The sequence below is a fragment of the Salvia splendens genome, chromosome 8 (genome assembly GCF_004379255.2).
Source record: "Salvia splendens isolate huo1 chromosome 8, SspV2, whole genome shotgun sequence".
Lineage (NCBI taxonomy): Eukaryota > Viridiplantae > Streptophyta > Magnoliopsida > Lamiales > Lamiaceae > Salvia > Salvia splendens.
The window spans coordinates 6,045,363-6,059,363 of NC_056039.1; the positions used below are offsets into that span (position 1 = coordinate 6,045,363).

The window sequence follows — 14,001 nt, forward strand, 5'->3', positions numbered from 1 at the left end:
CATTTTCCTTTTTTTGGATGTCTTACTTTAATTGACACATTTCTTAAACTGGAAAAGCAATATCTCTACTCTATTATCTCACATGTTTTACTGTCTCTCTACTCGATTCACAAAACAAAACTACATAAAAAATGACAAAAAAGTAATGTTTCACCTAAAATAGGATGCAGGGAATACACTCTTCTAACCAAAGCATAGAATTGAAACACAATTTCATTTATCACATTAAACAATGCAACATCAAATCGCACATGAAAGTACGAACAACAACCAACGACAAAGTGATTATGAAAGGCATAGGAAATAAGTGACTAGAGAGAATTGTGTGCAATGAATTTGTTGATAAGGAGCATTAGTTGCTGAGATGGGTCTGAGAAAGGATCGATGGTGAAGAAACCATGTTGCTGCCCTTCAAACTCCACATATTCTATCTTCTTTCCCCATTTCTTTAACCTATTTGCATACTCCACTGCTCTATCCCGCAGCAGATCGCAGCCCCCAACAATTATTAGGATTGGGCCCAGATCCACTGTTTCAAGATTTGGGCTGTTGGGCCCAAATGGATTCACTAGTGGATGATCTGTTGTTTCTCCAACTGGGATTGACAATCTCCAAAACCTATTCACATTATACATTTTGAAATCATCACATATTGATTGTAGTGTAAATTGACAAATAAATTACTATAGATGGATAAATTATAGTCAATCCCACACTTTCAAGATCTAAAAATTACTAGTATATCACGAAAGATGAAAATTTCACAATCATCTTATCTGCCCCCTTTCCGACAAAATATGCAATGACATGGCAGAGCCAATTTTAAACACGTTACCCACCATATAAACATATATCACCTTGAAGAAGTGAGCTAACAAAGTCATAACTCTTCTATAGGCTTAAAACCAATTGTCACATCATCACATATTATGGCGGAAATAAGGCGGATTAGATAATTGCAAAATTTTCGTCTTTTGTGACTTAATTTCAAGATTTTGAAAAGTGTGCGATGAACCAGAATTTGAGCATCTATCCTGATTTATTTGGCAATTTGTGGTCATTGTATTAAAAATATAAATCATGTTTGACTTTAAATGTTACCTTCAATGATTAAATTTCCTAAAAATAGTAAGTTCCAATTTAAAAAAAAATAACAGACCTGTCAATGAACTCAAGGTTAAGGAATGCATCCTTTGGTCCATTAGCCTCAAACTCAGTCCTCACAGTCCCACCAAAAAATGGAGCCAAATACACATATCCTCTCACTTGGACAGGACCCAGCCACCCTAACTCGGCTCCGACCCGAACGGCTAAGTGGTGCGCAATGTTCCCACCGGCCGAGTCACCTGAGATGAATACGCGGCTGAAGTCCACCACGTCCGTGAGCCATGTATCCGGCTCCTCAGCCGTGGCTTGGGCCCGGAGCCACTCCAGGGACGAGTAGCCGTCCTCGATGGCCGCAGGGAGCCGGTTCTCAGGGGCCAGCCGATAGTCCGGTGCGACGACTACGGCCTGGAGCTGGGAAGCCAGCCCCAAGCAGTAGTTCTGGCAATTGGGCCATGTCCGGGAGCCGATGCAGAAGCCGCCGCCGTGGATGTAGTAGAAGATCGGGAGCTTGGGCGAGGATGGGTTAGCCGGCTTGTAGAGGCGGAGCTGGAGGCTGTGGGCTTGGTCGAAGACGACATCCTTCCATAGCACGGAGCCGTCATCTCGCACAGCCACGTGGAAGCTCGGGTTTTCGGAGCGCCATATGGAGCCATCGCTGTAGACTCGAAGAACGCCGCGGCACTCCTCCACTTCATAGAATGGAGGAGCGCCTGTGGTGGCGGAGGCAGTGTTTCCCCCACTCATAGATTACACTTGTTCAACTATGATTCCCCCTCTCTCTCACAACTCATTAATAGGCAAAAAATATCACAGATAAATGAAAACAGAGCTCCAATGCAAGAGTTATAAAGTGTTTAGGCAGCCGGCCAGTTTTGTCATTACCATTATCTTTTAAACATTCATAAATCAACCAACTATATGCAAAGGACAAAATCTTCCAACCAACTATGGTCAGGTTAGGTTCCTATTTTGTCACAATGATGAACAATTCTCCACCATTTTATTGTACTAGTTAGGCTACCTAATTTGGGAGATGATTCATTTCAAAACTTTTCTTAAAGTGAGGACAGAGAATTATATCAGTTCATAAATACATTAATATTAGTTCACATCACAAAAATATAGTATATTTAGCTATTGACTCAATATCAATTCGTTGATTCATGAATATCAGTTTTTGACTCAATATATAAAGAACTGAACCACCCCCTACCTAATATGTGATGTCACTTGTTCCAAATGCTAGTACTTAGGTATCATACGTACGATGTCATATGATAAACGCGACGGGCACTGATGTTAGCAAGCTGTATGGTGAAAGAAGCCGTGTTTAGACTAAAAATGGGGCCATTAAGAAACAAGTCTAAGAAACCATAACTCCAAACAAATGGAATCAACAATGGAGAATTAGTGTTACATTTTCAAGAGTGGAACAAGAAATAGAATGAGTAAAGAGAGCTTCAAACTCTAATTAGGCGTTATAGTCGCTTGGAATAACCCGATCCTCCACACTTCTTGCAGAGTATCAATCCTGTCATCAAATTTCATCACAAAATTACAAGTAATTTCAGTTTGCATTGACAAAAAAAACAAAGGAGCTTAAATCAATCTTGAAGCTAAAACAGAAACATAAACAGATAATGGTAGAAGCATTAATACCTGCACCCTTGCACACTTTACAATCTACAAGCCCTGTCTCAACCTTCATCTTACCATCGTTGCAGAACACACATTTTGTTCCACCTATGGTCATCAAACACCAGTATATTATCATCAATGGCACACTTAACTAAGGTTAAGGACAAGCCTCGTTGAAATCTATACGACAAAAAAAAGTCCTATGAAAGACATGACAGGAGGAAAAAGAGTACTCTGTCTAAGAATGAAACAAGAAGAGTACAATCCCATGAAACACAAGATGCAAATGGGCATGTTTACTTATGTCTAATCTTATCTCTTGTATGGTTGCCCTTTATCTAAAAAAACCGCATGTGACTAATGTAATCCTACACAAATTATGTTTTGGTCATATTGTTATTTTGTTTAACAACTAATGAAAGTATTTGGAAAGTAGAATTACAAATTTGAATCCATCAACATTACAAAAAAATATAGCACAAAAAAACAAGTGTGATTGGTGATTTCAGTTGTTTTAAACAGATTATTAAGAGACTTGTGAAAGAGTTGGAAAGAAAGAAATACCATTTCCAGCACATCTTTCACAAGGTACAGGATCTCCCTGCATGCAGAAAAATCTCAGAATTTATCAACAAGCACATAAATTTTTACTTTGAATTATCTCTAAGAGTGTAGCATTGATTGAAAGGTAAAAAAGTAAAATCAATTATTACCTTGAGACCAAGAAGGAGGGAGAGAGAAATGGCGACCAAAACACTAACAGTGACCAAGAAAGTCTGGGTGTCAACTATAGGCGGCGAGTCGATTCCGGTGAAGAGCAAAATGGGGTGGGTTGAAATGGTGGGCTCATACTGATGATGGAATTTGCTCAATTTTGAATTATATGACAACGCTGGGATTTCTGAGTTTGGGTGATGACAAGGAAAGAATAAAGTAGAAGGAGGAGGAGAAGAAGAAGAAGAAGAAGAAGGAGACGGTGATGAGAGGGAAAGTGGCGGCGCCGGCGGTGGTGCTGCTGCAGCCATCAAGTGGATTGAGATTCTAACATGTGGAGCTCCTAGCTTCGTTTCCAATTTCTTTTCTATTTTGTTTTTTTATTTTTTTCATCATTTATTTTCATCAGTAGTTTTTTGTTTGTCTTTTTTTTTTCTGTTTTAAGAAGTGGAAATATCTTTTTAGATTTGATTTATATTTCATCCAACTGAAAACAAATTAACTTGCATTTTCATTGAGACTTAGTATCGACCAAAATTAATTTAATACTCCTGCTAAAAATAGACAGTTTCTTGACCCATGGGTGGTTCGGTACGATATATCGTATCGTGAGTGTCATACCATATACCGTACTGAAAGTTACGGTATGACAAAACACCATATCGATACCGTACCGAAAACTCGGTAAGGTAGTTTTTGATGCCGTTATCATAACTTGTTTTCGGTACACCAAACTGGGGTATGACATACCGTTATACCTATTATACCGAAAAAAAAAATCTATTATACCCAAGATATGAAAAAAACAATTCTATTTTTTATTTTTGTATAAAAGAGAATTCTATTTTTAAATTTTAGTATAAATATGTGTTTATATATATAATACTAATAAATCGGTATACCGGTATACCGAAGCGTCGGTATATATCGATGATTCGGTATCCATGGTATACCGCAGTATAGGAAATCTAATACCGTTACCATACCGAAAACTACGGTATACCGAAAAATCGGTATTTTTTCGGTACAATAAGTCCGGTATTATGGGATTTCGGTATAATTCCTCAGCCCTAGTTTCTTCATCCCTCCATCAAAAAAATACTCCATATATTTCAATTAAAACACTACCAATTATGTTAGTTCTACGTTTAACCAATACTACTACCACTTATTAATTTTATTTTCTTTTTCTTTTAAACTTTACTAATTTTATTATTAAAATGCATGTCTTTCATCAATGAAAATATTTTCACTGAACGAAGAGAATATAATTGTTTTCAGTGCGTGGAACTAACATTCTTAACCCCAAAATTCTATATCATTAGTATCTCAAAAATTAATTCATTTTAAGTAAAAAATGAAAAATAGGGGAGTACGTCTTTTTTATAGTATTATATTTTTCTCTTATTATTTTCCTAAAATAAATTATTAAAAGAAGCATCCCACCTACAGTGTGACGGAAGTATTATAGATTAATAGGAGTATTTTGATTGTACGTGTTTAAATTCAGATTTTTGCAATGAATTTTATGCAATTGTGTAAACTCCTAACGTTAATGTTGATTTCTTTATCTTGTTATCTAGCAATTACTACCAGAAAAGCAAACAGCCAAAGGCGTATTATTTTCAATTTGCATATTAACAAGTTTATTATCCCATTCAACTCCCGCAGTAAAGTAGAGAGAAAAATCTGAAAGCTAAATAAAAATAGGAGATAACACAACAATTAGCACAATAAAATTATACTCTGAAATCAAGTTCAATGGTAGTCGTACAACATCAAAAGCTCTTGATTCTGCTCCTCTTTTCCTACTAGTTTTATACACATGACATGACATGACATGGCCCCATATTTTTTATTCACAACCAGAAATATACATCTTACAATTGAAACCAAAATCTTGACGACCCTTTCTACAGCGCTAGCATATACACAGGCCAAAATTTCGTTCTAAGACCTACGAATCAACAAAATTTACTAATCGAACCATCATCTGATGGAAACCATGGTATATTCAGACAACAACCGAGCATCCATCTGGAGAGATCTCATATACTAACATCTGCTGAAGAGCTTGCAGCACCGGTTTTTCAGAATCTGAAATGCATTTCTTAATCAATCTGTGGTATGCATTTCTAAACTGTAAAACGCATTTCTGACTCGATTTTTGGTTACGGGTGTCCTCCGAAATCTTTGGCATGAAAGGAGAAAGAAGTGCCTCTGGTAGTTACAAAACTCGACCACTCCAGAATCTTGTTCCATTACCCTCTTAATTGTATATCTTCATGGATGGTCGACGATGCTGAAAAAGATTTGGTAACCACAGATATTAGTGCAACCTATCCACAGCATCCAAGAACAAGTTGTACACCATAGCAACTCCAATTTATGGCAATATCATAGATTCATAAGCAAAAAACAACACTTCTTTTTAAGAACTACTACTACTTGTAAAACCGAAATGGGAGGTTGTTAATGAGGGTTCAATTTATGGTCCGTCAAGCGCCCCATATGCATACATGGAACATATATACACTCACGCATATAATGCATGTATGTCATCTTCATACCAACCTTTTCTACTTTTAGGGACCTTCTTAATATGGGAGAGGTGGAGTGGGAAAAAATACACCTATATCATTATTGTTTTTGTTTTTATTATATGTAGAATATGTTAAGAAAAAAAACTAAATACTACTACAGAGAGAAAATAAATATGAACTGCTGACCTTAAAACAGATTTGAAACCAAACCACAACACATTTTAAGGTGTTTGAACTCAACTCATATTTTTTATGTTAACAGAAAATAAATATATATACTATCTTCCTTATAGTTATTTATCATATTTTTTATGTTAACAGAAAATAATAAAGATTGAAATATCAATACTCAAATATCTATAGTTTGATATGGAGTACTTGGTAATTAAAGGTTTACATAATATACTAGTATTCATAAAATTCAACAACAAATTTTCAAGGAAAACGAGAACAAATTCTTATATGCTTATGTTTAGAAGAAAACTCAACACTTACTTAGGTCCTTACACGCTAGTTGATACTATTAACATAATAATAATAATAATAAAGAATATAATAAGAAGAATAATAATCATAATTAAATCAAAATATATTTATAGTAAGTGGGCTGCTAGACAATATTTTCCAAAACTTGGAAAGAATCGTGGCTTTTTGCAAGTGTGTATATACTTATGTAGATCTTAAAGCAAGAATCTAATATGTTGAAGGAATCGATAAATATTATCCAAAACTTTACAGAGTTTATATGAAACTTAGGTAACTGACTGAGAATTGGCGTAGAAAAAGCAAACAAGTGCTGGTCCAGAATACCTGATTAGCGGCAAGAGGCCTTTTGTGTTCCAGCCCAAGATACTGCTCCCAAATATACATGCTGCTTGACTGCTGGCCCGAGACTCAGGAGAATAAATACGAACATTATGAGATGTTGGCTCATCTTAACAATATAATATCAGTGGATGCACAACAGAGAAATGAGAGGTTTTTTTTTTCCTTTTTGATTCTGTGTGTGTGTAAGGAGAGCGAGAGGGAGAGGGAGAGTGTGCATAAGATAGAAAAAGAGACCTGGAATCGAGAAAACAAAATCTCTGAATCATCTAGGTACTCGGTCCGATCTCGTGAAACAAAAGCAAATTTCCACTGGCAAAAAACAAGACAAGACCAAGGGGCTCAACAGTTAAGGGTTAGAATCACTCAAGACCTTAATGGAATTAGTTCTCAGGCATACAACCTTAGAGAACTCTTCATCTGATACTTGTAACTTTTTCTGAACACGAATCTTGACATTAGCTAAAATCTCGAATGGCCAATAGAAAGGGCTCACCATCTGCCACAAACAAAGTGAAATATTGTGATAACAAATAACAAGGCATCAAAGTGCATCTTCTTGAGCCATTATCCCAAGCATGGAGCGGCTCAAAAGTCAAATCATAAGCATCGACTACAACACATGCATGGATGAGTATGTAATGCACCCAACCATCAAACACACTCACACACATGGGGGGGGGGGGGGAGAGAGAGAACCTCTTCTGCCTGTAAAGCCCCATAGTTGTCATTTATACTTTCTATCTTTTCACCTGAAGGAAATATCTGAAAAGAAGTCCCTTTTTAGTAAGTAGTAGTACAATATTACTTTCTGATACATCAAGGATATGATGTAATTAACAAACCAAAAAAGCAGCTTCTTGATCTTTAGTCCATCTGGCAGCCTATGCCAGATGATTCAGATCACACACCAGACACCGGGCAGTTCTAGGTAAAAATCTAACCCAAACTAACAAAATTAATCTGATTGTTTCAAAGTCCTTAAAGTTCACCTTTCATCACAGTCACCTACCAGGCACCAGCTTAATGCCACTTACATAATTCCCTGCTAGTTTCCAATTTATAAAAAGCATGAAGCAACATATATTTTGTATAGAATGATAATTGAACGTTTTTCTTCAACTATAAACATACTTCTCCAACTTCTTAGAATATGTGGTAATGTCTTCATTAAAAATGACTCACCAATCAAGTTAAACATCCAAACCTTGTGTGAAATGTGAACATGGTCCTCAAAATTTTAGTAAAGACAAACTAGTGATTAGGTTGTAACTAAACAATAGTACATTTCTACCGATTTTGTTACTAATATAATCAAGGGATAACTGTCTTAAAAGTCACCAACTTTGCCCGAATTCCGGTTTTTTCCACGAGCTTTAAAATTGGCGTATAAAGTCACGAACTTTGCATTTAGTCTGGTATTTCCCAACCCGACCCGACCCTGTGTTTTCCGGCAACTCAAAATCCTATGTGGCATGCCTGAATATTGACGTGTCCGGCATCGGAAAATCGTAAAACGACGTCGTTTCTAACCCCTAAAACGACGTCGTTTTACGCAGCTGCTCTTCTTCCCTTCCTCCGCCAGCCTTCTTCCTTCCTTCCTCCGCCAGCCCTCTTCCTCCCTTCCTCCGTCAGCCCTCTTCCTCCCTTCCTCCGCCACATCCCCACCCCTGCCATCGTCAACAGCCCTGGTGGAGATACAAGGCCATAAACAATAAATCGCAGCCGCAATTCCGGCGATTATCCCAATTGTTCCAACAATGGCAAAAACCAACAAACTTCGCCGCAAACCTCTTGAAGGGGAGCGATCGACGACCACAGACGGCTGCAGAAATGGGGGAATTGAGGCTGCGAAATCGCAATTGCCGCAAATGTGGCCATTTCCGGAACAGAGAATTCCAGAAGCCGGTGTTTTTTAATTTTGTGTGTTAACTGTTAAATTCAGCTCCTCATAAACCCTAATTCTTCCATTAATGGCGATTTTGGAAACAAATTCATAGCTCAAGCTTCAATCTTCCGCCCATGGCGGCCACAATTCTCCGCCGCACTCTAATCTCCTTCTACTCCGCCAACAATTCCTCACTCCTGCTCAAATCTCATTTCTCTGCCTCCCCCTATTTCTCAACCACCGCCACAAATCCGCCGTTAGACCACCTCAATGTCACCAAGTTCGTAATCGACGACCACCGCCTCTCCCCGGAGACGGCGGCGCAGATCGCCTCAGGAACCAAAAGGCCGCCGATTCAATCTTAATTTTGTGTTTTTAAGAAATATTTTTTAAGTTTTTAAATTTTTTAATTTTGTGTTTTAAGTTTTTTTAAAGTTTTTTAATTTTGTGTTTTAAGTTTTTTAATTTTGTGTTTTAAGTTTTTGTGTTTTAAGTTTTAAGTTTTAAGTTTTTAAAGTTTTTTTAAGTTTTTTGGAGTAATTGTTTTAAGTTTTTTTTTTATTTTGTGTTTTAAGTTTTTTAAAATTTGAAGTTTTTTAATTTTTTAATGTTGTGTTTTAAGTTTTTCAAAGTTTTTTCTATTTTTTGAATTTTGTTTTTTAAATTTATTTCTTTAATTTTTTTCACAGTCACTACATGATGTCCATGTAAGCGGCCACGAGACGCCACATCATTTAAAAACGACACGTCAGCTCACCATTTCGCCGGAAAAACAATCATGGGAAATCGGCGACTAAATGCAAAGTTCGTGACTTTATACGCCAATTTTAAAGCTCGTGGAAAAAACCGGAATTCAGGCAAAGTTGGTGACTTTTAAGGCAGTTATCCCTATAATCAAATAAGGACAAAGAATTAAATACAAATAATGAAGATGGGAGCTGAAGACCTTGTAGATCTTGTGGGCGAATACATCCAGCAATCTGAGTTCTGCATCAGGACGAGACAGCAATATCAGTCAAAGTAACACCAAAAAACAAATAATCCTAGGTCCGTGAAGAAAGAAATCCCAAAGATGAATCACAGTGATATGTTGATGCAATGAAGCATCATCACGATCATCAAGCAAATCAGCCACAGTGCTATCCTTAGACCGTCTTATAGTGTTAATTTCCATCTAGAAATCAGAAAGTGTAGGAGAATAATTATTTTGTCAAACAAATAGCACAACTAATTTACTAACTCAAACTAGAATATACTTTATCGTTTGTTCCATGACGGAAAGCCACTCTAAGCGTTTTTAAGCCTTCCAATTCTGGAAGAGGTATATCCAGGACTTCATAGTACAATATATCAGAAACCTGACCAAAACAATAACTATTCAATATTTCAGATAGTAAACATGTCAACTCAGACTCTTAGCCTTAATGTTAAATGATACTACTACCTGATTGTAATGCTGCAACATATCTAGCAAAGTATCTACTCCTCTATACTTTATAGGATGAGGTTTAGGTTGTTGGGTGAATGAATTGCATGACGTGAGTCTAATTTTAGAAGGATCATTTGATCCATGTCGGCAAGCCACTTTTTCTACAACTTCATCATATGTGTTACTCAAGTTTCGAAAATTCCTTAAAGAAAAAGTCCCAAAAAATTATTTTTAATTTAAATCGTTTTTTCCATGCTTGATCAATATTGTTTGAATTTTGATTCTTCGTTGTTTAGCCAAGCTTATTTATATTTAGAGCAAAATTCCAAGAAGAAATGAACAAAACTATTTTAAGTATCTTCGATTTCATGTTTAATTCGTAGTTTTCCTTACCTTTTTAGCTACTTTATGTGTATCAGGTCACAAGTCCGCCACAAAAATTTAGTCAATGTTTTCACCCACTAGATATAGTAGAGAATTGCACTATATGCTCAAAATGGATAATTGACTTAAACAACTCATGCAAATCTATCCTTAAATAATGCATTAAAAGAAATTTGGACTTCATATAAAAACTTTGGGCCTCAATCCATAGCAGCCCAGTGACAGGCCCACTGACTAAGTACGGTCTTCAATATTCGTTTTCTCCGTACTAATTCAATTTAGGGTTAGATTTTTCGAACCTATGCACTGATTTCAATTCCCCATTCGCCGGGAATTGAATCCAGTAATGGGAAGGAGAGCAAGTTCGAAAGCGGCGAAGCCGGAGGAATATTCGTCGGAAGAAGACAGCAGAAAGCGGAAATCCTCAATCGAAGCGGTGAGCGATGATGATGATGCCGAGGCTAACGAAGATCTCACCCTCAAAATCGTTCAGAAATCCATGCAGCGAGCCGCCAAGAATGATCCCCATGGAGACGGCATTGCGGAAGTAGTTGAGAATTTGAAGGAAGAGCGGAGCAAGAAAGGGAAGAAGAAGAGGAAAAAGTGCAAGGAGGCTGAGCTTAATGGAGATGCCGTAAGCATTGAGTCGAACTTGATTTATTTGAAAGTTGTTTACTGGTTAGTTTTTCTAAGTTCTTGCTTAGTCACTTATTCAGGTAATTTGTGTCATGTTGTCAGGTAACAAATGAAATAGATGCGGGGTTTAGAGATTTCTGCGGTGAATTGTTTCTGGTATATTACTGCTATTAGTTAACTTGAAGCAATATTGCTTGGCATAGTTTGGTGTGCTGATTATGATTCATGTTTGTATTCATACAATGGGGAATTATTATGGACTAAAATTATTATACTACTGGATATGTCCCTCTGATGTGATTGGGTGAATGTAATTATTTTCTCTTGTTAAAAGTAGCCCAGCTAGAATCGTAAAATATTCTCTTTTCTTTCTTTTATTATTTAGGTGGATAAAGTTCAGGAGAACGAAGTGGATAAAGTTCAGGAGAATGAGGAACCAAAGATTGACAACACTGCCGAGGTTGCTAATATAGCAGTTGAAACCAATCCTGTGGAAGTGTCAGATAATGCTGTCCTGAGGAAACTTCTTGTGAGTTTTCGTAACTTGTGCACAGGCATTGTCTTTGAGATAAGCGACCACTCCTTTATGTTTGTTTTTGTGATCTCAGCGGGGGCCAAGGTACTTTGATCCTCCTGATAACAATTGGGGTGCTTGCTATAATTGTGGCGAAGAGGGCCACAGGACTGCCAACTGTACTTCAGCTAGGAGAAAGAAACCTTGCTTTGTTTGTGGGAGTTTTGAACACAATGCAAAACAATGTAACAAGGTATATACTCAAGCAAACTACTTATTTGCACTGGCTTGATGACAAAATTTGTGCTTTATTGTCTGGATTATTCAAGTGGTTTTATACTGTGGCTAGATGGAAAATAAGTGCATTTGATTTCTTTCTCATTTGATTAGTTGACTTCATTCTTAGGTTTTGTGTTCGTGTACTTTGGATGGATTTCCAATTTACCGGTTCTATATGAATGAAAATTCGGGAATTTGGTGTTTGAAACATAACGCCCAATTTCAGTCAGTCTGTTTTTTTTGTGAAAAGCATTGTGACTTAAGAAATCGTGTCTTTGGAAGGATATTGTTTGGTTTTAAATTTTATTCTATCTCCTTTAATTACACAGGGGCGAGATTGCTTTATCTGCAAACAACAGGGTCACCGTGCTAAAGATTGCCCTGAGAGGTACAAGAGTTCAAAGATATGTTTAAAATGTGGAGATTTAGGGCATGAAATGTTCTCCTGCTGGAATGACTACTGCCCAGATGATTTAAAGGTTCTCTCTCCCTTTTTCTATTTTCTCTCTCGGAAGATGAATTGCTGCATTATTATTTTGTTTTATCTTTACAGATTTTATGACACCTGAGTGGTATGCAGGAAATACAATGTTACATTTGTGGAATATATGGCCATCTTTGCTGTAAAGAATATGGTGATCCTGGGCCCAAAGAATTTTCTTGTTATAGATGTGGTCTATCTGGCCATACGGGTTTGGTAAGTTTGATATACATTAAATGCGTTTTTGGTCAGATCACGGGCATCATTGATCAAATAAGAAGGCATACCTTTATAGGCTTGAAATTTGAATCTTCATTTGGTGTAGTAGCCTTTACAGTCTAACCTATTAACAATAGTTGGCTTTTGCTTATGGAGCCAATTATGCAACACTCCAGGCTCCATTAACTATGGCTTTTTTTGTTGCCCTTTGTGATGGGACATGAAAATTTTGGATTTATTATTACTGCTGACTGTTTCATTTGCTCATAATACCTGAATAAGTAATTAAGTATAATGTTCTGATTTTAGCTTCAGAATTCCATTTTCTGAAGTAGTTTCTGATTTCTTCAGGCTTGCTCTGGCTTCCGTAGCCATCGGGATGCCAATGATAATGCCCCTGATAGTTCATGCTACAAGTGTGGCATAGTAGGACATTTTGCTCGCGAATGCACCAGCTCAATGAAGGTGCATCACTATGTTCCCTTTACACTACTTTCTAATCTTTCAATAATTGGTTGAGCTTGCTTATGTGACACGAGTTTCTTGGTATTTTCAGCAGGCTAGTAAGAGAAACCATGAAGCATCAACACCCAGGCACAAATCTCCAAAAAAGAAGCGGGATCGTTTGGAGACCCAATCCGTCCCGCGTGATATTGGAAAGTCACGGAAAGGGAAGAAATTCAAGGACATTGAGTTTCATTCATCTGCAAAACCAAAGCATAAAGGTGGTTGGTCTACTGAACATCCTGGAGATTATCATAGCAGTAAAAACCAAGATAATTACTGGAGATCCCCAGCAACCCCAAGAGATAGAAAATCTCGGAATCCCTATTCAAATGGTGATTATGCATCAAGTTCTCATTCTTCCAAAAAGCCCAGGAAGATCAATTTCAATGATTCGCCGTCAAACGGGTCGAGTAGATTTCATCAACGTAGACATTCAACATCAAGATTTGGCAATAGTATCAATGGTTATGGTGGCACAGGAAGAAATGATGATTGGTGGTAGATGTTTTATTTCGACGAGAGGTGGATTTGGGATTGTGATGCCGGCCTAGGCCATACACAAGGCTGTTTAGGCTGTTGCGTGCAGCTGATGTTGGAGGTCTTTAGCTTTGTTTTAGCCCTCCTGCAAGAATATACAAGTGTGCTGAAAATTGCCAGCACACTCCTGCGGAAATGGAATACTGCTTAGTGAAAATTTAACAGTGTGTCGTAATACCAAAGTATGCCCCTCCTTGCATACAGGATAATAGTGTCCCAATTGTTTGTTAATTTGTTCTTTATTGGTAGTCTGTATTTTGATGCGTCAGTTTTTATAAGATAATATTTTTCCTCATCTCA

At 37.2% G+C, this 14,001-nt stretch overlaps 4 protein-coding genes across 7 annotated transcripts; 1 reads left to right on the forward strand and 3 right to left on the reverse strand.

Moving 5' to 3' along the window:
- Positions 1 to 197: 197 nt before the first annotated feature.
- LOC121743270 (probable carboxylesterase 15) lies at positions 198 to 2,336 on the reverse strand. Its single transcript, XM_042136521.1, has 2 exons — positions 1,160 to 2,336; positions 198 to 618 (listed from the first exon to the last, which is right to left on the reverse strand). Exons 1-2 carry the CDS (start codon positions 1,849 to 1,851, stop codon positions 312 to 314), a joined length of 999 nt encoding a protein of 332 aa, XP_041992455.1. The 5' UTR covers positions 1,852 to 2,336; the 3' UTR covers positions 198 to 311.
- Positions 2,337 to 2,471: 135 nt separating this feature from the next.
- On the reverse strand, positions 2,472 to 3,844 carry LOC121743271. The gene is made up of 4 exons (XM_042136522.1): positions 3,459 to 3,844; positions 3,310 to 3,346; positions 2,767 to 2,850; positions 2,472 to 2,638 (listed from the first exon to the last, which is right to left on the reverse strand). The coding sequence occupies exons 1-4, from the start codon at positions 3,768 to 3,770 to the stop codon at positions 2,586 to 2,588; spliced, it is 486 nt and encodes a 161-aa protein (XP_041992456.1). The 5' UTR covers positions 3,771 to 3,844; the 3' UTR covers positions 2,472 to 2,585.
- Positions 3,845 to 5,270: 1,426 nt separating this feature from the next.
- On the reverse strand, positions 5,271 to 7,381 carry LOC121744147 (ubiquitin C-terminal hydrolase 12-like). Of its 2 annotated transcripts, none has more exons than XM_042137595.1 (4): positions 7,231 to 7,381; positions 7,065 to 7,139; positions 6,813 to 6,881; positions 5,271 to 5,761 (listed from the first exon to the last, which is right to left on the reverse strand). In XM_042137595.1, exons 1-4 carry the CDS (start codon positions 7,324 to 7,326, stop codon positions 5,729 to 5,731), a joined length of 273 nt encoding a protein of 90 aa, XP_041993529.1. In that variant the 5' UTR covers positions 7,327 to 7,381; the 3' UTR covers positions 5,271 to 5,728. The 2 variants fall into 2 exon arrangements, with proteins under 2 accessions (XP_041993529.1, XP_041993527.1); XM_042137593.1 differs by having other exon boundaries at positions 6,813 to 6,884.
- Positions 7,382 to 10,813: 3,432 nt separating this feature from the next.
- LOC121745032 (protein AIR1-like) lies at positions 10,814 to 14,001 on the forward strand. 3 transcript variants are annotated; one of them, XM_042138791.1, is made up of 8 exons: positions 10,814 to 11,162; positions 11,267 to 11,320; positions 11,550 to 11,693; positions 11,773 to 11,931; positions 12,287 to 12,436; positions 12,538 to 12,654; positions 13,009 to 13,122; positions 13,217 to 14,001. In XM_042138791.1, exons 1-8 carry the CDS (start codon positions 10,875 to 10,877, stop codon positions 13,664 to 13,666), a joined length of 1,476 nt encoding a protein of 491 aa, XP_041994725.1. In that variant the 5' UTR covers positions 10,814 to 10,874; the 3' UTR covers positions 13,667 to 14,001. The 3 variants fall into 3 exon arrangements, with proteins under 3 accessions (XP_041994725.1, XP_041994727.1, XP_041994724.1); XM_042138790.1 differs by having other exon boundaries at positions 10,815 to 11,162; positions 13,214 to 14,001; XM_042138793.1 differs by lacking the exon at positions 11,267 to 11,320 and having other exon boundaries at positions 13,214 to 14,001.

Excerpts from the sequence above, each read along its gene's own strand:
- LOC121743271 (XM_042136522.1), bottom strand. The coding sequence starts at position 3,770 with ATGGCTGCAGCAGCACCACCGCCGGCGCCGCCACTTTCCCTCTCATCA. Across the intron at positions 2,851-3,309 it reads TGAAAGATGTGCTGGAAATG|GTGGAACAAAATGTGTGTTC; the intron begins GTATTTCTTTCT and ends TGATGACCATAG. Across the intron at positions 2,639-2,766 it reads TAAAGTGTGCAAGGGTGCAG|GATTGATACTCTGCAAGAAG; the intron begins GTATTAATGCTT and ends ATTTGATGACAG.
- LOC121743270 (XM_042136521.1), bottom strand. The coding sequence starts at position 1,851 with ATGAGTGGGGGAAACACTGCCTCCGCCACCACAGGCGCTCCTCCATTC. Across the intron at positions 619-1,159 it reads AACCTTGAGTTCATTGACAG|GTTTTGGAGATTGTCAATCC; the intron begins GTCTGTTATTTT and ends TAATGTGAATAG.
- LOC121745032 (XM_042138790.1), top strand. The coding sequence starts at position 10,875 with ATGGGAAGGAGAGCAAGTTCGAAAGCGGCGAAGCCGGAGGAATATTCG. Across the intron at positions 11,932-12,286 it reads ATGCAAAACAATGTAACAAG|GGGCGAGATTGCTTTATCTG; the intron begins GTATATACTCAA and ends TTAATTACACAG. Across the intron at positions 12,655-13,008 it reads TATCTGGCCATACGGGTTTG|GCTTGCTCTGGCTTCCGTAG; the intron begins GTAAGTTTGATA and ends TGATTTCTTCAG.
- LOC121744147 (XM_042137593.1), bottom strand. The coding sequence starts at position 7,326 with ATGGTGAGCCCTTTCTATTGGCCATTCGAGATTTTAGCTAATGTCAAG. Across the intron at positions 7,140-7,230 it reads CAGATGAAGAGTTCTCTAAG|TGGAAATTTGCTTTTGTTTC; the intron begins GTTGTATGCCTG and ends GTTTTTTGCCAG. Across the intron at positions 6,885-7,064 it reads TTTTGTTTTCTCGATTCCAG|CAGTCAAGCAGCATGTATAT; the intron begins GTCTCTTTTTCT and ends GTCTCGGGCCAG.